At 40.2% G+C, this 24,038-nt stretch overlaps 2 protein-coding genes across 2 annotated transcripts; both read right to left on the bottom strand.

The window, feature by feature from the left end:
- Positions 1-166: 166 nt before the first annotated feature.
- LOC122649034 (disease resistance protein L6-like) lies at positions 167-676 on the bottom strand. Its single transcript, XM_043842386.1, has one exon. The coding sequence runs from the start codon at positions 674-676 to the stop codon at positions 167-169; it is 510 nt and encodes a 169-aa protein (XP_043698321.1).
- Positions 677-16,004: 15,328 nt separating this feature from the next.
- On the bottom strand, positions 16,005-23,643 carry LOC122648229 (peroxiredoxin-2F, mitochondrial-like). The gene is made up of 5 exons (XM_043841478.1): positions 23,342-23,643; positions 23,212-23,241; positions 22,488-22,643; positions 16,436-16,530; positions 16,005-16,256 (listed from the first exon to the last, which is right to left on the bottom strand). The coding sequence occupies exons 1-5, from the start codon at positions 23,552-23,554 to the stop codon at positions 16,151-16,153; spliced, it is 600 nt and encodes a 199-aa protein (XP_043697413.1). The 5' UTR covers positions 23,555-23,643; the 3' UTR covers positions 16,005-16,150.
- Positions 23,644-24,038: the final 395 nt, after the last annotated feature.

Below are 24,038 nucleotides of genomic sequence, written 5' to 3'. Positions count from 1 at the left end.
TTAGATACAAGCAGTCTCTGCAATCTTGTAACTAAGAAGAATATATATTCACCAACAAAATATGAGCTTAATTATTAAGATGATGAGAACAAGCAACCAGAGAGAACTTGATTTAGGATGGGAAGCAATTAAATTAAAAACAAAACTGTAGGGAATTCCTTCCTACTTACGTAGTGTCTTTTTCCGAATGCCATCCTTTCAAATTTCCAACCTCTTTCAGAGCATTTCGCCACTTTTGTATGGTTGTCTCGTTGAACCGCATCTGGTGTTCTTGAAAGACCTTCTCAAATGTACCGGTCTGGTTTCGCACATCGGTTGGTCCAACTTTGTAGAAAATGGGCATCACGATCTGATCCTTTGTTCTTCTACATTCAGATATCTCGGCTACCTCATTCAGACACCATTTGCTTGATGTATAATTCTCCGAGAAGATAGGAATGCAGATTCTAGACTTTTGGATTGCATCGAGGAGCTCCGGGCCAATCTCTTTTCCCTCACGGAGTTCATCCTCATCCCTAAATGTTTTAATTCCAGCATTAATCAAGGCATGGTAGAGGTGATCGGCGAAATTTTGGCGAACGTCTTTGCCGTGAAAGCTCAAGAAAACATCATAAGTAGCTGAACCAGAAGAGGATGATGATGATGATGAAGAAGAAGAAGCCTGAGCTGCAGCCATTCTTTCTATCAAATTGCTTGAATTAATTGCTACTAGCAAGAACAACAACTTCTTAGCTAGCAAGAATTTACTTAGCTTTTAGAATGAGACCCTCCACAATTTTTAATTAAGGTCATACAATAATTTTGTATATTCAAGAAAAAGTTAATGGCCTCAATCCAATGAAATCTCATCCGAACATGGAACTTTAATGTGATTTTCTTTCTCATCAAAAGAGAAAGTTAATGGTCGCAAAGAGGCATTTATAGTCCGCCCTGAGGAACATTACACTTTCTATTCACATTTCCATGCCTCTTTTCATTGATTCCAATTTTCCATTAAAAACTTTTTCTGATGCTGTATGCACTTAGTTCTATGATATAGTAAAATTAATTAATTAGTAGGATATACCGTCTCTGACGTACGATAGTAGAAACGTACATGTGAGAGTCAACCACCTATCCTATGTTTACCATTTATAAGGTGAGGAGGGGTTTTTATAAAGATAAAATTAAAATGTGATTGGCTCTCACATGTACGTTCGCCTGTTGCTACCTACAGATGATCCATTCTTGGGTGTACCTAGGGGTGTCAACGGGCCGGTTCGGGTCGGTTTCGGTTCGGGCTTTTCGGTTTCGGTGTGACTTTTATAGAAACCGAAACCAAACCATTAAGAAATGTTCGGTTTCGGTGCGGTTTCGGTTTCGGTGCGGTTTGGTTTTGTGTCGATTTCGGTTTATGATAACGGTTTGGATTCGGTTTGGTACCGGTTTTATACAACTAGTAAGGTCCGGTTAGTGCTAATTTTTATTCTCTTTCTCTTTTAAGTACATAAAATATTTCAAATACAATGCATCTTTCTATCCTATGTCCTATGGCCTATGGATACAATTAGTTGGGTAATCACTAACAAAGGATATGAGATAAAGTGAGAAACTATCACAACACATTTAGGGGGCAATGGGGCATTAGGCATTTACTGATTTAGTCATTTATCGGGTTAGGTCGGTTCGGTTTGGGTTCGGGCCTAACAGTTCGGGCTACCGGTGCACCGTCGGGCTAGCCCAAACCAAACCAAACCGTTTGCCTCTTTGGATCCACAAACCGAACCGAACCATTAAGAGTTCGGTCCGGTGTGGTCCGGGCTCATTCGGGCTGGTTTGAGCCGGTTTTATCGGTTCGGGTTGGGTATTGACACCCCTAGGTGTACCTATCAGAGACTACTTGTTGTTAACATGTAAAATTACTTACAATTAATCATAATCGTCCTCTAAGCATATATCCATCGAGAGAAACTTTTTTCCGTTTGATTGGGTTAATTTGTTTGATTAGTCATTTGCTTCTCTTCTCATTCTTTAATTCAAACTTATATTTTTTAAACTAATGGTCGAAAGATTTGTGGCAATATTAATATTGTGTCGTCATAGTTGCTACTAAACACTCTCTTCCTCTTTACAAAGAAGGAAAAAAAGTAAAGCACACTTTTGACAAAATGATGGGTAAAGTCTCCCCCTTTAAAAAAGATAAAGTGCATTAGAGGCTTAGAGATGTATTTCCTTGAAACTACTTAGCACTCCTGGTAAGTAAAACCACATGCGCATTCCTTGTATTAGAGATGGAAGTTTCTTACAAGATTTCGGTCAAACAGGATGCGCTTGTATAGCTATTTCAAATCATTCCTTTATTTTGGCTTCTATGGACTTTGGTTTCATAGGAACAATACAGGAAGCACATAGGAACAATACAGGAAGCAGAGGTAAGAGGTCTTCTCTCAGGCTTAGAACTCACCAAAGGCTTGACCGATAAAGACCTGGAGATCTGAAGAGATTGTGAAGATATGGTTCGTTGGCTTATAGTGGAGGTTTTGAAATGGCCCTGAGAGATCTTTACCTTTTTGTGGGATATTCACTCTTCTCTTAAAGTTTTTCCTTCTGTAAATATTGTTAAGAAAGATGGAGTACTAATTTCTGTGGCACATGATCTTGCTCCCCCCAATGGTCTTTTAAAGTCAAGCACATCAAAGGAAAGGAAAACATTCTTGCAGATTTTCTCTCACGAACCAAGATTCCTATCCACACCTCCATCCCTGTTTTATGTATGCCTCTTTGGCCTTTTTCTGTTTATCTTGGCAGTTCTTTGCAAAGTGGCATGATTTGCCGCAAGAGAAACATTTGTCTATGGTCTTGCCATGAAATTTTTTTCTCTTAAAATATTTGTATCATCTGCATTTTTGTGGCCTGGTAGATGGTCGAGAGTGTTTATGATGGTAAGAGGGGGATCTGTGGATCTTGTGCCTGGAATGATGGGGTTTCTTCTTTGTAGAGCAATTGCAACTCTGGTCTTTGCATTTGATTTTCAGGAAGAAGGTGTCACAAGTATCCTTGAGCTTTTCAGTGGTCTTTTTCCATGTTTTGAAAAACTGTTGTTGGTCACACAGTCTTTGGAGAGTTGTCTGGATTTTCTGGTAGAGGCGACCAAGAGAGATCTGGTGCAATTGGAGTCCTTGGTTGTGGAGATTCTTGAAAGCATCTTTTCCCAAAGGTTCGAGGAAAGAGTTTAGGAATACTTGCTTCATGTTAACATCATCCATTCCACCAAGGATATAAAAGTGATCCATCATCCGAGTGAAATATCCTTCAAGGTCTGATTTTTTGAAGGAACAACATTTCATCTGGAAGTATTCTTCTCTGGCTTTGACTCTATTACTTTCAAGAGGGCCAATGAATTCGTTATATAGTTGAAGAACAAATTCATCAACACTAAGCTGGACCCATTGTAATTTCCGATAGGGACCCAAAGACATGTACCATTCTCTGAGGGTACCATGAGTGCGGGCTAAGAACTTTGTGATAGCTGCTCATGGGGTCATTCCTTCTTGAAGGAGTTCAGCAGTAAGCCAGACATGAAATTCTAAAATCTTTTGAGGCCACCTGTGTAACGGGGCGCCATAAAAAATAAACAGTTGCTTTGGATCTTGGTTCTGGTAAGGATGGAAATCTGGAACGGGTGTCGTCTGAGGGACTGGAGAGTGATTTTCATCTTCTTCAGAGAGAACCTCAGTGGTGACTCCAGTCGGGTGATCGGGATCATTTTTAATGTTGGGAGACAAAAATAGGGGGCAAGTCATCCTCAGAATCAAAAGATTCAGATTCGATTGTACTGGGCTCATCCTGGATAGAGAGAACAGGGATCTTTGGTGGAAAAGAGGTGGTGTAGAGCTGCTTTAGGAAGGTGCTTAATGAATTTGGGTGTTGTGCAGGAAGTAATGGGGAACAAGCAGGTTGGGTAGATGGAGGTTTGGATGGGGGAATGTATGGTATGAAAGCCAGAGGAGGTGGTTTGGAGTGAGTTGGTTGGAAGGTGGGTTGGGAGTAAGATTGGTATGGTTGGTATGATACTGATGGTCCTTGGGATAACTGGTGTAGAGAAGAAGATTGAGATCCTGATCTTGAGGATGATGATCTTGATGTCTTTCGCTGGCCCATTTGTCTCTGTTCCTGTTGAAGTTCCTTGAACATTTCTGTCGGGAAACTATGGTGTCTCGGAGAAACAGCATATTCAATGACAGGAGAAAAATCTGGATAATTGTCTTGAGACGGCTGTAGGGGGGCTTGTGCCCAACTGAGCTGGTCTTCAAGTTTCTTCTTTTCTCTTTCTCTGGAAGAGATGAGACTGGATGCATAAGCTAAATCTTTCACCGTTGTGGCTATATGCATTAGCTCCTAATGCAATGCTTCAATCTTGCCTTTAAGGTAAGCAACATCCAATTCCTGCTTGTGGAGAGCTAGAGAAGTGTGATCTTGAGATGCTGTAATCTTTTTGAGGTACTGGTTCTGGACAATTGCATTTTCAGCTTGCCAGTTAAGCTGGGCTTCAATTGAAGAATTGCTAGGCTTATGGCCATGCTGATCAACTGTGTTGGGTGGAGTTATTTTCCACCTATGCTTGCGCTGGTTCTAGTCCTCATAATCAGCAGTAGGAGAAAAATTTGTGTTGATGGAGGCTGAGCCTGAACTTCCACTATTTTCAAGCATATAGCAAGGAGTTGCTGGAGCTGGTGGAGGTGGAGGATCAGGAGGTGCACAGCGTACAGTTGGTGTCAGGGGTGCTGAAGGAGGCTTTTGAGGAACAGCATCCTAATGAGCACGATTTACTGAAACCATACTCAACAATGATCTAATATCTGCCAGGGTCATCACCAAGAGGGCCAACATTCGGGCATCCATTTTGGTAACGGAGCCACAATGGATATGGGGTCTTCCTTTTGGCCTTAGGTCGGCGACAACGGGAAGTGTCATCATCATCATCCAGGTGGCAGCAGTCTGGGCAGTCACAGATATCGAACCATTTGTGTCCGGTCGAGCTCTGAAATCTATAAACAGGATTGCCTTGGGCATCAAAAGCATCGATTGGAACACCAGCTAGGCGATTTGGAAGTTCTTCAAAGAGTTGTGGGAGCATTGGACCATGTCAGTTGGCTTAGGGAAACTGACTAGTGTACGACCACCTTCAAGTCGTTTATAAGTGGGATCCGTAGACTGGAGGAGAGGAATAGTGTCTTCCTCATGAGTAGACTCGTAGGTTGTGATCCATGAGTCAGGAATCAGGCAAATAAGATCAGACCTACTCATCTGCGGGGGGACATGTGTCACCGTTGGTGTCCGTTCAGAATCAATTTGTAAAAACAATACAGAGTCATTACTGGAATGGCCAGTATATAGATCAAATGCATGATTCTACAGGCGGTAGCAAATCTGGTAGTGCAAAGTTGCAACAATAGAAGAGGCAACCTGTGGTGCTCCATTAATATGGATGAGAAACTTAAGGGCTGTTGGAAGATTGGGATCTTTCAGAGAGATGTTGTAGTTTGGGTACAACGTATACAAGACTGTGCCATCGTTCAAAGTGGTCTGGACATTTGTGATTGTAGCATGTTGATACAGCTTGAATCTGGTATCTAAAAGATCCAGTTTCATAATCATCGGCAAGCCTTTGTGTCCATGTAAGGTGAGGGTCATCTTGACATCACTTAGATGGAGGTGAGTGTAACCCAAATTCAGCCATTAGCAGATAAGATCCGGAGGAAAATCAATCGGGAAATACTGTTCTTTGCCTGAAGCATCTACTTGGTTTTGGGAGAATGGAGAAGCTTGAACATATTCTTTTAAACCAGGGGATTTTTTGGGAGAAAGAAGAGTCCGTACCTTCTTGGTGAAGGACAAGGAATCTTTAGGGAAAACATCATATGGGTTGAGAATAGGGAAATTGGTTGGATGGATTTGTTGGTCAGCAGGGGTGTAGCTGAATTCATATAGGTAATCAACCTTGGATGCATGGGATTGGGGAAAAATAACAGATGAACAGTTGGAAGCAGTCATTCGTGAAGACAAAGCACATGATGGGTCTAAAGCCATAATTGGATAGAGAAGGTTCACTTACTGAGAAAAGATGCTCCTCCGGAGTGGTCTAGCCTGAGGTAAGGAAATTATAACATCGTCCGGCAAGGGTCTGAATGAATATACAAAGAAGGTATTCCGAACGTAAACAGGGATAAAAATGGCCATCATGCCTAGATCCCTCACGGTGCTCAAGGACATTTATCTGGATATACCAATTCAGAACTCTATTAGACTAGGGCTTACCTGTTCTGATGGAGAAGATCCGTAAAAACGGTAACTCCAGAGCATACTAAGGTAAAGCTCATAAGAAAATCTCATTCAAACCAGTCGAAAGAAGAGCAGAGCTCCTCCTAGTAAGTGAAAAGGAAACTTAGAACATGGCTCGGATACCAAGAGAAGGAAGAAGGAGAAGAAGCAAGAGAAGGAAGAAGCACATAAAACCAGTAGTTTATTTTTATACCGGAATACCTTCTGTGTATATTCATTCAGACCCTTGCCGGACGATGTTATAATTTCCTTACCTCAGGCTAGACCATTCCGGAGGAGCATCTTTTCTCAGTAAGTGAACCTTCTCTATCCAATTATGGCTTTAGACCCACCCCGTGCTTCGTCTTCATCCTTTTCACTTATTAGGAGGAGCTCTGCTCTTCTTTCGACTGGTTTGAATGAGGTTTTCTTTTGAGCTTTACCTTAGTATGCTCTGGAGTCGCCGTTTTTATGGATCTTCTCCATCAAAATAGGATAAGCCCTAGTCTAACAGAGTTCTGAATTGGTATATCCAGATAAGAGTCCTTGAGCACTGTGAGGGATCCAGGCATGATGGCCGTTTTTAGAAGAAGCAGGAGAATGAAGAAGCACACAAAACCAGTAATTTATTATTAATCTCTGGAGACTATGCTCCTCATTTTCTTTGCACAGAGCATGATTCCATGTTGGATGGTGAGGTCATAGAACTGGGAGAGAAGGTGTTGGTGCTCTTCTTCTGTTTTGGAGAAAAGAAGAATATCATCAATATAGATGAGGGCCTGCTTCTGGATTGGAGCATAGATGGTCATCGGTATAACCGGCAGAATAGGGTTGTAACAGACAATGTATCTTCTTTTTTGTTTAATTAAATCTTTTCTTTTCCAAAAAAAAAAATAAAAAAAGAAAAAGTTATTGGCCGGCAAAGAGGCCACTTTCTTCATTCACATTTCCATGTTTTTTTCATTGGCTTCTAGTTTTCTTGATTGTCGTGTTTAGAAACTTTTCTTTTAGATGGATGAGCTGTTGTGCACTTAGTTCTATGATGTAGCAAAATTAATTAATTAGTAGGGTCTATCGAGTTCGATTTCTCTGCACGTACCAATGGGTGAACGTACATGTGAAAGCCAACCACCTGTCCTATTTTTGCCATTTACAAGGGGAGGAGGGGGTTTTATGGACACAAAATTGAAATGTGATTGATTCTCACATGTACGTTCACCTGTTGGTATGTACAAATGATCCATTCTCGGGTATACTTACTAGAGACTACTTCTTGTTAACATGTAAAATTACGAACCAATGGCTGAAACACTTGTGGCAATATTATTGTGTCATAATAATTGCTACCGAACACTCTCTTTCTCTTTAAAAAAAAATAAAGTGCACTTTTGACAAAATGATGGGTAAAGTCTCTCTTTTTACAAAAGATAAATTGCATTAGAGGCTTAGAGCTGTATTTCCTTGAAACTACTCGACACTTCAGCTGGTAAAGTAAAACCACATGCGCATTCCTTTAATTTGTGATGGAAGTTTCCTTGAAGCTACTTAGCACTCTGGTAAAGTAAAACCACAAGTGCATTCCTTCTTCATGAGTTGTTTGAGAACCTCATTTTCTGGTTCTATTGTGGTATGGTTCTGATTCTAGTTCCTTACCAACTCTACTAGGTTGTCAACATTGAATCGAGTTGATCTGAAATTCTTCCCACTTCTAGTATTTTCAAATTTTTTTTTTTGCTAAAGGTCAGCAATGTATATATTAATGAAAAAAAGAAAGAAAGACACAAAATGACTAGAAAATTGCCAAAGACCCATTTTAGGAATCTGAATTTTCACCTTCGGCATTGCCATCAACAAAAAGGCAAATCCCAAGCAAACACTACACTGGGCAAGTCCTCAAAGAACGAAAGAGCAAAAGAATTATGAAAATCTATAGTAGGGACGACATTGCCCTTCCCAAGACACGGTTTGGGCAATGAAGGTAGGTGCAGAATGCCATAAACTTGACGTTTTTGTTTTTGCCCTTCCCACTTCCTGTATTTGCATTGTTACACTCTTCATTAAATGGGAAGCATAGCTTTGAATCAAACTGGGCTAGAAGATGATTGACATCCTAATCTGATTCTCCATTACTTATGATGATCATGTTGATTTCGGGTTAATTGGTCATTGCTCTAAGTTCTTGCAGCTTGTCACAAAGCCCCCACACTAAGGCTTCAATTGTCCATGTCTCTTCATCGAGATCATGGAGATGGTCAAAGATGTCATCATCCTGGCTAGGGAATGGTAGGCTGGTGTCTCTCCTCATGCCTAGGTTCAGTCTTCCGGGCACGTTTCTGCGAATGTAGGCATTGATGGCATTGACTTGGCCGGTCACGAACACTGTTCCAGAGGTCAAGTAATTGTTTGAAAAGTTGGGTACTTTAAGAAAAAGGGCAATAGCCTAGGGAAAAACTCTGTGTGCGAGTGTGGCCTACGCCAGCATTTCCATGAGTCTATCTCTCTCATCCCCATATAAAAAGACACCTCTACCCCTTGTTTTGAGGAGGAGAGAGATAGACACATGGGAGTGCTGGTGTAGGCCACACACCCGGACAAAAAACTACTTCCCTATATTATAATCAAGGAAAGTGGTTCTTTATCTAAAACGTGGCCTACGCCAGCATTCCCTATGTCGATCTTTCTCCTCCTCCAACCAAAGGATAGGCAAACAACCGCTAGCTCGGTTGGTTGGAGGCATTACAAGTTGAGTGCATGCCCCCTAGGAGGTCAAGGGATCGACTCTCCTGGATTGCATACTGTGCCAAAAAGGCACCGCTCTCTCCCCTCCCCCTCCCCTAGTTGTAGATTGTGGGCGTGTCTTAGTCTTCCCCCTTAGCTTGTAGTTGGCCTGTGGGCCCTTGAGTAGGATAGACCCAACAAAAAAAAAAAAAAAAAAAAAAAAACCAAAGGATAGAGATATCTTTTTACACGGGGAGGAAAGAGATAGGCACATGGGAGCATTAACATAACATTCTTAGATAGAGCTCTTTTTCCTTGTAATCAAATACACTCCCATGTATTAATGTGCATTTCATAGTAGATCCGTGTACTTTTTTTTTGGGTAGAAATGTCCATGTACATTTATAGTTCTAATAAACAGTACTGTGCTCTACCTTTTAATCCTGGATTTTCAAAGTTTACCACGTAAACTCCGAAAGAGTTGAAACTTGACATCTCAATAGGGGTGACCAATTATATATATAAAGTTTGAGTCCCATCTAATCAATCATATGTTGGTTATTAGCATTTTAAAGTGGCTTCATGGGAAAGGATTCCTCCCACGGTTTGCAGAAGTGACTCTGATTTGGAAACTCTTGGCCACTGTCCATCTCTCAATCATGGTTTCAAAAATCGAAACAAAATTGGTCAAATCGGCCAATTTGGATCAGAATCAACCGTGACTGATCCTATCAATCCCCATTGATTCCTCTCTAATTTTGACCGATTTTGATCAATTTCACCCGATTCCGATTAAAATCAGCACTGATTGATTAGATCCCCAGTTCCCTGTTTCAAAACCTTGCGCCCAATCCTCAATTTCGCTTTACTTTCACCAAAAGATCCTTTATCCCTTTCCTATGTTCCTGATGTTGAAAGTGCCACACACACACACACACTTAACCAAAAGCCTGAGTTTTTAGTTTTTATTTTTCATTTTTTGGGCAAATTACATGCACCCCTGGTGTTTGAAACAATAATAGAACACCCCCGTAGTTTCATCATTTATGTGGACCTCCTCTGGACAATTGTGTGCCTTACAAATAAGTCATTTCCATTAAATTGAAACCGTCAGATATAGTTAAACATTTAAAAATGGTCATATCACCCTTCAATATTTTTGACATTGACCATTTTACCCGTAACCCAAATCCATCTCCAAAATCTTCCATTGTCATCTTCTTTCATCTATCTCTTTCTTCTACAGCGATCTATGAAGAAAGTAATCATCGGAAAAATGGATTCTCTAATCTCTACTGCATTTGTCCGTTCTTGCCTTCTTGATTCTTTCTTCTACCCCCTCTCTCTCTCTACAGCCGGAATTAAAAGGATCAATCTCACGTTTTTTATAGAAAAGCAGGAATTTGTTGAAACCCAATTGGTTTTCCGTTAAACCCAACTAGAATCAATGATCAGATTAATATAGAGGAGAGGTTTTACTGACCCCCTCTCTCTCTCTTTCACTCACAGTTTATGGGTTTGGGGCGGAGTGTTTGTCACGGAGGTTGGAGGATGGAGGTTGGCTACATTAATATCTCATCATGTGGCGGGGGAAGGTTAAGGAGAAGCAAACAAAAATGGGATTTAAAAGCAAGGGAAAGGAAGAAAATATTTCGATTCTTTAATATTGTTCAACCCCATTTAAAGATGGCAGAGCTCATAGATTATATGGAGAGAGAGAGAGAGAGGGGTAAAGTAAATAAAGGGTTGTCACGGTCGTGGGACAGGGCACGGTTGAACTCTTGAGTCTTGACTCTTCACTTCTTCCTGTTCAGTACTCAGAAGAAATTAAGAATTCAGAAGCCATTAAAGAGAGATAAATGATGGTGTCTCTGGGTATCTATCCATCAAAAGATCCCCATTTCAATTGTTGCATCCGAGGACCCGAAACACCGCCCAACCCATTGCCGAGCATCTGCCGGGTGGGGTAGGGAATGTCCGTCGGAGATGGTTTGATCTTTTGCAACCTTCGCCGAAGTTGGTGTATACCAAAATTCTAGATCGATTTAGGGTTTTTTTTGTTGGAGAAGATGTAAATAAGAGTAAAATGATAATTAAATTAAGTCACTGATATAAAAAGGGTAAAATTATATTTTACCTTTCAAAATTAACAGTTCACTAACACCATCAGCCATCAGAGGCTTATATATAAATGGTAAAACTATGGGGTGCACTGTCACTGTTTCACACCAAGGGGTGCACTGATGTAAAAAGGATAAAATTATCTTTTACCTTTTAAAACTAACACCGTCAGCTATCAAGGGCTTATATGTAAATGGTGAAACTACAGTGGCGCTCTGTTATTGTTTCACACCAAAGGGGGTGCACGTAATTTGCTTTTATTTTTCTTTTGGGTTTTGGATGGTTGGGTGGGAAGCAAAAGGGGAAAAATAAAATATGTACCAAGTAAAAAAAAAAAAAAAAAAACCGAATTCTTAAGTTGTCGGTTTTGGTCAGTTCCGGTTTGGCAATTTTACGTTCTTTCCGATTTATCTTAATTGGGCTCTTATTAGTCTGCTATCAGTTAGTCACTGTTTCAGTTTTATATACATTAAAAGGAAAATAACAATTAAAAAAATACAAGATTCTACAAAATAGGGTTGTCTTTACAAAATTAACCACTCATTGTTTTAGTTAACAAAATTAATTAATATTGGGTTTGGATTTACAAAACTAACCAAAATTGTGATTTTCGTTCTTTCTCCTACACATTTTGACATTTTCGCCCCTAATTACCTTCCCACCCCTATTGTCTTCCACTTGCTACTGCCACCCCTCCCCCTCGTCTTCTCCGAACACTCCACCCCCATCCCACTGCCTGCTGCAATGTCCCATCCTCCTAGCGTGATCACTCCTTGTTTCCATGCCCCCACCTCCTTCCCAGCAACTCCACCTCCTATAATCCCACCGAAGGCGTACAAAGGGGCCTGGTTGTGTCGTTATCAGGGTTGTGACTGATGATGATGGCGTAAGCGCCAGAGAACCTAGCGATGGCATCTTGATCACCAACTTGGTGCTTGACATTGCAGACCACAACACCTTTAGGTACGGATCGGAGAGGCTAGACGTTCCCAAACAACAGAGTGGCCTTCTTGCCACTAAAGATGATTTGACTTGCGTACAAACCCTCAGCAATGGTGAAAAGCTCCTTCTGATGCTTGTAGCGGAAGGGATGACGAAAGGTGACTTGGGCGAGAGGGGCATCTCGGCCATAGCACCCAACCTTGCAAACACACATTGGTGGGCAATGGGTCTCGGTGCAAGCATGGTTGCAGGAGATGGGTTGTATGTTGCCAGGGGCTGGTTGCTATGGTAGGGCGGTGATACACTGAGCCTGAGGATGGGGTCGCAATTGGCAGAGGCAGAGGGCACAAGGCAGCGGTAGTGGGAGTTAATGAAACCGTGAAATAACAATAGGAGGGAGGAAACGAGGGGACGACGACGGTTGGTAAGAGGTATAGCAAGGCGGGAGGACTCGTGGGAAGTAGGAACAAAAAAGGGTGGAGGGTTGGGATAATGGGAGAGGTTTGAACAAAGGGGAGGGGGAAGGGGAGGGGAACAGAATTGAATCAAATGTTCCCGTAGCAATCACCTCCTGCAACATGTTTGATATATATGTCCATCAAACCCGGTTTGTTCCAATTCAGTCCAGTTTATTGTTTATTGAACCATTTATACATTTTAGTTTAATTTTATCACATGCGATATAAACTTTTTGAGCAATGTATGTCCGTAAGTTCACACTTAAAAAAGTAGTCGCGACTAGGGTTTGGGTTGAGCACCCTTATCATATGGTCGTCACATTGGGTATGTCTGGACATGTTGATGTCAGAGTACGAATGCGAGTACACATTGATGTGTATTGACGAAGAATCTGCTTGTGTCGATTCCCTCATGTATTACTGCTAGATGTAGGTTTGGGATAGATATGTGTCACCAAGACCTAGTACCTGAGAGGGCCTTGTCACTGCAAAATGTGAAAGCATTCTTTGATTCATCAATGACTAAGGTTCAAGAGAACCAAAACTGGTGTTCTGGGAATGCTGGAGCGTTTTGCGAGTGAAAGAGTCTCTTAACATGGTCTCCACTACCCGATTGGAGAACAGCAAAAAGAGATTGTCTATGGATGGTCGGATGAGAATCAAGATCCTGTATCGTTTTAGAAATGGTTTTGCAAAACGCAATTTCACATTAAATGATATATAATATGTATGTTTTGATTAAAATATTTTAAATCGTGTTTTGCGGATTCCGATCACGTACACAGACACTCTGATATAGACATGTATTGTGGAATGAAGTTTGGCAGTATTGATATACATGTCCTAGATTCCATAACGATGATGTTGATTAGTAGAGGGTTGGTGTGTAATAAGATGTTATTATGCAAGGATACTCTTGGGATTTGCAAATTCATAATTGATTTATTTAATTTTAAAGGATGTGATGCAATAATTTAAATGTCCATTAATGATTGAATTAATTAATTATTTATTTTTCCTTTTAGATTCTGCTTCTTCATCAATTAGAAACCCATCAAGAAAACCCATTGGATTTCAAGTCAAATTTGAGGAGCGAGAGAGATAGAGAGTCAAACTCTCACAAGGATTGATTGAGAAGTTCTTTAGAGCCCCACCTATTTATACACAAGGGAGAAGAGTCAGCCAAGCATGCTTGGCTGATTCTCACTCCCCTTAAGCACCCAACTCTCTCTCCTCTCTCTTGTTCACTTGCTCTCTTTTGAGTTGTGAGATTTTAGGGTTTTGGAAAACCCTAACTTTGAAAATATTGGATCTTTTTGTTGAAGAAGTTTGTTGTTTGGCTTAGGGAATCTTCGGCTACATCAAGAAAATTCAATAAGCATTTTCTTGAAGTGCTTGTTTGGAGAAGAACCATTTCCTTGAGAAGAAGCAACACTTGAAGCTCTCCAACTTAACGAATCTTGATGTTTTATTATCATACATTAAAGTTTTAATTATTTGTTATTCATAGAATACGAAAGAACACCCAAATCGATCTCTTTCCACTGTGCATTCAGGTATAGAATGATCTCCTCCTTTCATGTGATGGAAAGGGGTGATCTTTTTTCTTCTTGTCTTTACCCTAATTCTTATGAGATACAAAAAAGAGATCGATTTAACAAATTGTTTTGTTATACCATTGATTCTTTTGATTGGTTTTCCTTGGGTAACCATGGAAATGATCCCATGATTACCTAATACAACAATCCCCTTGCAATCGCAAAGTAGCTTTGAAAACTGAAGACCCAAAGTGGGCTTAAGGTGGAGGTTAGCGGAGAAGGGGAGGTGTGGGTAAAACGGTTAAAAAATATGTACGGTTGAGGGTAAAATACTGTCTTGGGTAGTTTTGTAAACCCAAACCCAAAAGTAGATGGTTTTGTAAACTTACACCCAAGGTGTAGAGTTTTGTAAAGAAAAACCCGATAGGCGATAGTAGGTAATCCAGTAGTTTTCCTAGACTTAAAAAAAAAACACATGGAATTCTCTCCCAGTTTTGTATGCATTTGCATTTCAGTGAACATTGGGTTTTGTTTTTGTGCCAGTTTTTAAAACCCCCAAACCAAACACAACCAATAAGAGAGCTTGTCCAGTCAATTCGATTTTTCAGTGGGTTTCGATTGATCCAACCAGTTCAGGCTGATTTTTTACACCTTAGATGATATGATGGCATTCAAGAACTCTTCACCAATTGACATCCATCCCTAGAGGAGTTACATGGATCAACCCCAAATCAACAGAATGCGCTCAAACAATATACTGGCACACGCCCAGATTACACCTAATTAATATGGGCTGAGCAAGAAATGAGTTATATCTTTTGGTCAACCACCCAAATTTCTTTGTTCATAATGAAAACTTTTTTAACTCCCTTGCATCTTAAGCTTAATCTCTTTCAAAGGCTAGATATGAATTTGCAGAATATCATGGAAAGCCAACCAGAATAGGTTGAAAGTGCTGGTGCCCACCAAGAAATAGGGACTTCATGATTACACTATGGATAGATCACATGAAAGTATATATATTTGTCTCAGCAGGGGAAGACTTCTAGCAAACTGAAAATGGAGGTTAATGCCTTGAAGAAAGGGATTAGTCAAGCCAAAGGAACTGCAGCTTCGAAGCACTGAAGTAAGAACAGATTATAAGACTTTTGTTGAATGTTTTAGAATCTTGAGTAACCATCATAAGTAATTGGATTGGACTTGGGTTTCCAATTCTTATTTATACATGGGACTGTGGGAATCAAATCTGAAATGAGGTGTTTACAGCGACATGCATCATCATCTTCATCCTAGGGTTTAGGGTAGGGATGTAAATGGATCGGATTCGGATCGGATACGGATCGGATGTGATCGAGCCGGATATTCCCTGGCGAATACGATACCTCAAAACGGATTCGATGCGGATCGGATTCAATTTTCGACCATCCGCTTACATACTGCCTTGTGTAACCCGGACCTTCCTCCCTAGCGGATACAATTCTCTCTCAATCCATATCTCTTAGATCATGATTCTCTTTTCATCATATTCTAGAACTTGTTTAATCTTCAAAACCCTAAAAATCATTATTTACTTAATTTTTATTATTAAGTATTCGGATTTTTTCGGACGGATTTTAATCAAGTATTCGGATTATTTTCCGGATATCTCTAAACGAATACGGATGCCCCTAAACGAATACGGATGCGAATTCGGATTCGGATTTCGGTTATCCATTTACATCCCTAGTTTAGGGTGGCTTTCCTGGGCTTTTCCAGCAGTCAGTGTAGGCCTCCTAAAACACAGTTCCTGGTTGCAAGTATTTTATCAACTAAAACAATGGTGGGACAAAAGGATTAGATTAGACCCACCAAAAAGTAAAGGGCAAATAACAAAAAAAAAAAAAAAGAGAGGAACACTGCCAAAACACACATATCACATGTGGTTATCAAAGTCACAATAATACTCACTGTATTTGATCATTAAAACAAAAAACAAAATTCATTGTAAACATCATGTTCTACTCTTATTAATGAGAAACCTATACCACTGACCTGAGAAACAAGCCAACACAAGGATCCTGAAATAAAATTGGCTCAGATCTGGCCCAAAATCACATCTCCACCAGAAACCTTAAACTCAGAAGGGACTGTCTCCACATTGAGAACCTTAACCTTTCCATCTTCCACGTAGGCCGACCATCTGAACAAAAAAAGCCAAACAACAGCATCAACAAAGAGGCCTTGACAACCCCCCAACAATTTAGGAGTACACATAATTGCTCAACTTCTCCAACATTAATGTCCAGACACATAAGGGGCCTGAATAGCAAGACCACAGTGATAGAAGTGTCATACAAGAAATCAAAAGAAAAGGCTCACCTCTGAGAACGAGGTCCGAGCAAAGCAGCAGACAGATCTTTGTCCAACTCAAGGCTCTTGTGGAAGCTCCCATTGAAGTCTCCATAAAATTCAATCTAGATAGGACAAACAGTAAATATATAAACCTTACACAGCGTTTCCCGTCACTTAAAATATTTGTCATTGTTTCTGCTTCTTCTTCTTCAGATTAACAAGTTCATAAAGATTAATTAAATCAGTACCATAATAAGCAACATTTTCATCAGGGTCAGCAAGGATTACGAGAGTCCAAAAAGCTGTGAGTTTGTTTACTTTTGACATTGGGAATTCCCATGATGAGTAGCCTAGCTTGCAGATTAAAGCCCATTAATGCAACTAATACCGGCATAAGAAGAGAAATTAAACTCCATTACTTTAGGTGGAGGTTTCCAATTCCCATTGGCCATGCAAATTGAAGCACACAGATCGAGGATCAATTCCAATGGTGCCCTACCTCTACATTGTCTACCATAAATTAGGGCAATTCCCAGTACTTTGGACTCTCGCAATCCAAACTGAGCCTAAACATTTTTTTTCCTTTCAATGTATAAAAAAATATTTGTATTGATTACCATTTCATGTCTCAAGCATATGTTCTTGCAAATTTAATAAAATAAATTTGAGTTGGTGATATTAAATCCGTTACATGCATAGTTGTCACGGTGGTTAGGCGACCAAAGCCGTTGGAGAGGGTAAAAAGCAAGGCAACACCAAGTAGGTGACCAAGGCATCCAGGGCGCCCGCCTGGGCGACCAAGGCGCCCAAGTCGACCAAAGCACCTGGATGCCTAGGCGACGCCTTAACAACTATGGTACTTACATGTGTTCTGATGCTAGTTGTTTCAAGGGTTTCAATTATGGGTTTGGATCGTGATTATAATAGGTCCAAATCCAACAAAGGGAAAGGTCAAGAATATCCAATTTCAACTCATCTTAGTCCTACTAGTTGGAGCCAGCTGAGTGAGTTCTCCACTACCACTCCACTCTATTCAAGGTCATAACTGCTGGCAAGTATTCATGTCTTATTCTCACCACTTCAAATTAGGTCATAACCACACCTTTCCCTAGTCCTTTCAACACCTCCAATTTGCATTAAATCACACTTCACTGGTGTATTAGGTGGTCTAAATTTCATATGTCCAAAGCAACTTAAACAACCTTCCTTTCTCAAAAGAATTCTTTGTCAGAGGTTAAGATAAAATATCTGGAGAGTATTAAGGTCGCTAGGGGTAATCTAGAGTGAAACAGGGCAGGTTGACAAAATTTGTGACATAAAATAAATGCAAGAACCATTTACAGAGTCTCACTGCAGGACGGCAGAAAAAATTAGCATCTTTAAAGGTAGGATGCTTTCATTTAAGAGAAAATTTGCGGGAATTGCTTATACAGGGTGAGTATTGGAATGGAATGTCAGATAAAGATTGGTTTATGTAAGCCTTTAGGTTCCATGTCTTTCAAACAGAAACAAAAAGGAAAATCAACTTCTATTTATAATATTTTTTTTGGGAATTGAAGGAACTAAAAGAGCCAGGGATGAACCTAAAATGACCTTAGGAGAAGTGGTGAGGAAAGACACACATAGCTTAGGCCTTGTATCAAGTATGACCTCAAATAGAGCTGATTGGAGGACAAGGATCCATGTAGCCGACCCCATTTAGTTGGGATAAGGATGAGTTGTTGTTGTTGCGGTTGGACATGGTTGGGTGAGGATCATAATCCAATCATATGGTGAGGGAGGTGTCCCCATTGATCCTAATAGCATCATTGGTCAAGTTACTTTAACCTATTCTTTTTTTTGTAGGAAAACAACACCTAGAATTATCAATTGGAAGATGTTTTCCAAATTTTTGTATTGCATTTCAGTAAAATAACTTTCACTTTCTTACATCTACACCAATTCATTTGGTTTTTAGGAGAATTGACGTAAAATATTTCTGTAGAATCAATTAGAGCCTTATGGTATGATGCAGTTACTCTAGTCTGGCAGAACAAACATGACCCACATTGGAAACCCAAACTAAGAACCGGTCCCAAACCAGTTTTATGGTCTGGTAAGGGCTGGTAGACTACATAGGATGCAATCTTTAGTTTGTTTTATTTTTATTTGTGTGGGTAGATTATGTAGGACTTATTTGCTTAACTCTATATTTGAGTTATTTCCTAGTGTGTTTAGTTTATATTTTGAGTCGGTTTTTATTATCATGCAAGGGAGTTTTTGTTTCTTTATATTGCTGTAATACGATGGACAAATTAGATTTGGAGAATGAAATTGGAGTCGAATGGAATCATTTGATTTGGAGTTGCTGCTAAGGTTGGCCATACATTTCCCTATTCCCTTCCCCTTCCCCTTCATCAATTCAGTTCTTCTCTCCCTTCGGTAATCTCTTAACTTTCCTTCTTCCCTAACCATTTAATATTCTTCTGTTCTTCTTCTTCCTTCTATCTTCGTTTCCAAGCTCTTCCCTGTTGGATGATACTTATAGCCTATACTTGGGTTTCGATCTACCTGATGCCCATCGATTTGTTCTAAAATTCTGGGTATAAGCTTCCCTGTCATAGGCAACTTTAGCCCCCAGTTCTTGTTCCCCAAATCATCTCCTGCTGTGAGATGTTCTACAGCAATCAAAACTGAGTTCTCTCCTACCGCCCGGAGAAATTTCAGAGCTTTGATACTTGACTAATGCTTGCTGTTTGACGTCATTGAGGCTTGGATTCAATGCAACTGGATGATACAAATCTGTTTACAAATTTTCTTGAGATTGGGAGCCTCAGTTAGGTGGTGGGATCAATTACCAGGTTTTTGGTTTTCCGCCTTGGCTATTCTCTTCTTTCGTGGAGAAGAAGGTATTGTTCAATATAATTACAAGTATGCCCTGTCCACTAAGATGAGTCCTATTTAATCCTATCATTGAACCAGATTTAACTAATTACCCTCTAGTGCTTTAGTTATATTGTTTCCCATTATTATTATTATTTTCCAGAATTACCCCCTTCTACATAACTCTAATGACAGCCACCAATTGTGCCTTCCATTCTTTGGTTAGTTTATTTTTCAATAAACTACAAAACTGCCATCCACTAGTAATTTGGGTTGTGTAGTATCCAGGTGGGCCCAGAGTGAACCCAATAGGGTATTTTGGCCCAGATTCCACATAATGGTAACTCGCCTAGGGTGTTCTCTCCTGGGCTTGTGAGAGCACAAACAGGTTCTCAAACAGTTTACTGAATTGGTTGAGAAAAAAGAAGGTTCTAGGCGGACAATTGAGGAGTCATAAGCAAGATGGTAGGATCAAAGTTTGAGAATAAAAAACACAAGTTCATCGCAATACAAAAGCCGCTTAAAAATATATTCTTTTCTCACAAGACTTTATTCTCCCCTTCACCTTTCACCCAAATACACATGCTACATCCCCCTCATCTCTTGATAATATTTTTGTATAGAGTAAGTAGGTTATTATATGGTGCAAAACCATCACTATAATCAGATTTCTTACTCAAACTTATGTTTTCATGTAGAAAAAAGGGAGAGTTTTGAAATGCCTGCTCGATTTTTGGTGCTTACGACTAACACCCCCCCCCCCAACACAAAAGGGGGAAGTTGTGATTTGATCACAAGTAGTGTCAACTAAAACATCCTTAGCAGCTAGGTTATCCGGTACCTTCAAATGTCTGTTTGTTACGTTGGTTGAGTCTAGGAAGTTGAGGTGGACGAGTGGTAAAACTAGAAAAGATAAAATAAAGAATGAACAAATTAGAGAAATTTTAGGAGTAGCTCTGATACATGATAAGTAGCGAGAAAGTTGTTTGAGGTAGCATGGACATGTGCAACGGAGACCTTTGAATGCTCTAGTATGGAGGGTATTTTGATTCAAATTGACGGAACTAACAGAGCCAGGGGTAGGCCTAAAACGAATCTAGGAGAAGTGGTGAGGAAAAACATGCGTAGTTTAAGACTAGTCATAAGTATGGCTTTGAATGGAGCTGATTGGAGAAAAAAGATTCATGTAGCGGAATAAGTTGGTGAGGTCTAGCAGGTTTTCTTTGCACTCCTTACCATAATCATGACTTCATTTTGTAATGAAAAAATTACACAGCAAGTGTACAAGTGTAGAACTACAGAATTAGGAGAAACAGCAAGAGTTAAGTCACCAGAAAATTTCCCATTGATGGCAGACCACATAGAATGATACTGTGACAGCATAAACATTGGGAAAATCCATGACAAGGGAATTAGGATAAAGACGCAGGAATTAGGATAAATCGTTCAGACAAGTAAGAGGTGCATTAAGTATGACAGTTGATAACATGGATCTTGCAAAAGCTTCAAAAATCACTATGTTTGATGTAGATCAAAACATTAAGAAGAAGAGGCCAAAACACTGTTCACGTTAACAGTGTCACAGCCCCCTGATTTGCTTGGTGAGAATATTACTAGAAGAATCGTGGGGGGAAGAATCGTGGGGGCAGTTTTGTCAATGTCTTAAAGTCTTTTTAACTGAACCAATGGAGACAACTTAAAGGGTGGGGACCACAAGCTATGGAGTTTGGCTGCACCTATTAAGCCATCTAAAGTGGGGTCCACATGATTCAGTTGAGGAAATTTGAAGGCTTTAGAATCAATTAGTATTTAGTAGTTTTTAATTCATGTCATTCCTAGTCACTAAATTTTATTAGTTTCTATTTCCAAGTAGTTTCTATTTTTTATTTTTACTTGAGGTGCAAGTTCTGCCCTCTATTTATTGCAAGGCTGTTAGGCCACTCCCCACGATTTTACATAGTTGAATGAAAGTTTGCTTGCTGCAATTATGATTGTTTCTCAAGTTGTGTGTGACTTGAAGGGCTGCAGGAGCCTGGCTAGGAGAGCCAAATCAATCTATCGCAACCCCTCCACTATCACCTTCTCCATTCTCTTTCTTCTCCATCAAGCCAAGGTTTCTGTGGTCATTCCTCTGCCCAGAAAGCCATTCGGGTGCTGTTGCTGCTGTTGCTGGAGATCATCAATTCATCAGTCAAAGTTGAAGACACCTCTTTCTCATTGTGATTGCTGCTATTAAGTGTACCATCGATTGGAACTGTTGCTGCACCTCTGCAACTCCTTTGGCTGCAACTTTCTAATTCCATAACTTTCCCAATTCTTCAACAACCCTGCTGGGTTTTGAAACACAGTTTCCCCCTGCCATTCCCTCTACTCGAGCTTCACTTCCACCCCATTCCAAAGGCTGAAACCTCCAAATTCCACTAACTTTCTATTTTCATTCTCCCTTCTCCCATCTCCACTTTATCCATCAAAATTGGCCCAAACTTGCAGGCCAAGCTTCAATCACCAGGTCCAACACTCTGCTACTGTTGGCGTCCTAGAACAGCACTGTTTTGGAAGGTTTTTTTTTAACCTTCTAATTTGGTGTCTCACTATTTTCTCCACATCAGGCCATCAGAACTGAACCAAATTTGGAGTCGAGCATCCTCTTAACTACATCTACACTCGATCCAAATTGGTTGGCCATCACTTGGCTGGTTTGACTTAGAAACCCTAACTTTCTAATTCTGAGTTTGTTCCAAGTTCAAGTTTTTTGTGGGTTTTTGGGACTAGTGCCCTAGTCTTACATTAATGTTACCCAACTAAATGCCTACTCTAGAGTTAAAATGGGCAGAGAATAGCTGAACTTAAACTTCCTCATACATCAAATCCAAAGGAAGAGGCAACTGCATCTCATACCAGAGCAGAGAAAAGATTAAAAAAAAAAAAAAAAAGGGTTCTTGTTTCCACTATTAAAACACTTATATGCCATTCAAAAGCAATGAGTTGTAAGAACAATGCAAATGATGATGAAAAGAAAATTAGATATGAAGAGCAAAAGAGGGAAAAGAAAAGGGAACTTGTTTCCACAACTCAAGCACCTTTGTGCCATTCAAAAGATGTGAATTGAAAGAGAGATGCAGATCTTAGTGAATTCAGAAACATGATCATAGCCAGTTAAAAATTCAAGGATAAAGAAGGTACTTTTGTGTGTGTGTGAGAGAGAGAGAGAACTTACATCATTTGCTTCAAGCTTCTCTGCCCATCCCTTCATAACATATGGGTCATTGACGGAAACACAAATTACAGAATCAATCCCTTTGGCCTTGAACTTATCGATGTTGTTTTTGTAACTAGGCACATGAGCCTTAGTACAAACCCCAGTGAATGCGCCCTGGAAAATGACAACCCCCAACACCACCCCACACCCGCCCCAAAAAAAAAAAAGGCAACAGAGGAAAATAATGAGATGGGTAGAGCATCAATTGTTTGTTTCTGATGACAAAGCAGACAAGATCTCACAAAAAAATACAGAATGCTGGCCAAAAGGAGTTTGCATAGGCCAACAAATAATATAGGACATCACAAATGCACAAAGGAATGCCAGGTAAAATAAATCTTTAAACGCTCAATTTATGTAATTATGTCAAGTTTCATCAAGGTCAAATTAACATTACGCAACTCATTTGGCAGAGCAAGCAACAAAAAAAAAATGAAAATTCTTAAATTTCAATACTAGGAACTTCGGGGGTGAAAGAAACTGTATCATCTGCCAAATTTCTTGAAAAAGCATCAGCTACCCATCAACATGAACAATAGGGCAAATGGAACAAAAATAAGAAACAAAAACTATTTCCAGTTACAGCAACGAAAGGCGATCAAATTCTACCAGGAAAAAAAAACTAAATAAGACGAGAAAAAACGAGGGCAAAAACTAAAAGGAGCAAAGTCAATGAACTTACAGGGAGCCCAAAGATGACGACTTTCTTGCCCTGAAAAACAAATTAATGAATCGACTGAGTTTGTTCTGAGTCGATTAAATTGAGACACAAACTAGCTCAATAGACAAGAACAGGGAAAGGGAGAGAGAACCTTGAAGATATCTTTAAGAGGTGTGGTGGAGAAATTAGAGGAGACCCCTTCGTCCCAGGTCCGAGCCTTTTGAAGAGAGACACCAGGAGCTGAATCGACTACGTCAGCTCCGACTGAAACCGACGCGAATGCCCTCGAAACAACAGCTCGGACCCCAGTTGTCATCCACTGCATCGAACTGCAGTTCGATCGCCTGAGTATCGCAGACGCCATGGCTGTCTCCTACCGTGTCTCCCTCTCCTTCGTTCGTCTAGTCTCTGGAAGAGAGTCAGCAAGGCTTGTTTTCTTCTCATAGTCTCTCTATCTCTCTTATTATTAGGAGAGAAGAAAGCTAGGGCGATCTCTCACGAATTGAATAGTGATAGGATCACCGATCACCGATCACCCGCAGGGATTGGGTACGTTTACCCACCCAAATCAAAAGTGGGAAAAGAGTATCTAACTCTTAAGAGCGTTTGTGACAATACATGACTGAAAGGAAATTATTTCCTGAAATGCCACACATCCCTCTTGAATTTTTATCTTCTTCTGTTTTTTTTTTTTTTGTAGAATCTTCTTCTGTTACAGTACGGTGCTGTAACGCATCGTGCGGCAGTTACAAAGGCCATATGTACCATGTGGGACCCACTGTGCCACATGGCCTTTACAGTGCCGCACGATGCGTTACAGCACCGTACTATAACAGGAGAGGATAACA

The sequence above is a fragment of the Telopea speciosissima genome, chromosome 1, assembly GCF_018873765.1.
Source record: "Telopea speciosissima isolate NSW1024214 ecotype Mountain lineage chromosome 1, Tspe_v1, whole genome shotgun sequence".
NCBI lineage: Eukaryota > Viridiplantae > Streptophyta > Magnoliopsida > Proteales > Proteaceae > Telopea > Telopea speciosissima.
This window is presented reverse-complemented; position numbering and strand designations above follow the sequence as displayed.

Coding starts and splice junctions, on each gene's coding strand:
- LOC122649034 (XM_043842386.1), bottom strand. CDS start 676: ATGGCTGCAGCTCAGGCTTCTTCTTCTTCATCATCATCATCATCCTCT.
- LOC122648229 (XM_043841478.1), bottom strand. CDS start 23,554: ATGGCGTCTGCGATACTCAGGCGATCGAACTGCAGTTCGATGCAGTGG. Junction 23,242..23,341: donor CTCTTAAAGATATCTTCAAG/GTTCTCTCTCCC, acceptor TTTGTTTTTCAG/GGCAAGAAAGTCGTCATCTT. Junction 16,531..22,487: donor AGAAGCTTGAAGCAAATGAT/GTAAGTTCTCTC, acceptor TGTCCTATCTAG/ATTGAATTTTATGGAGACTT.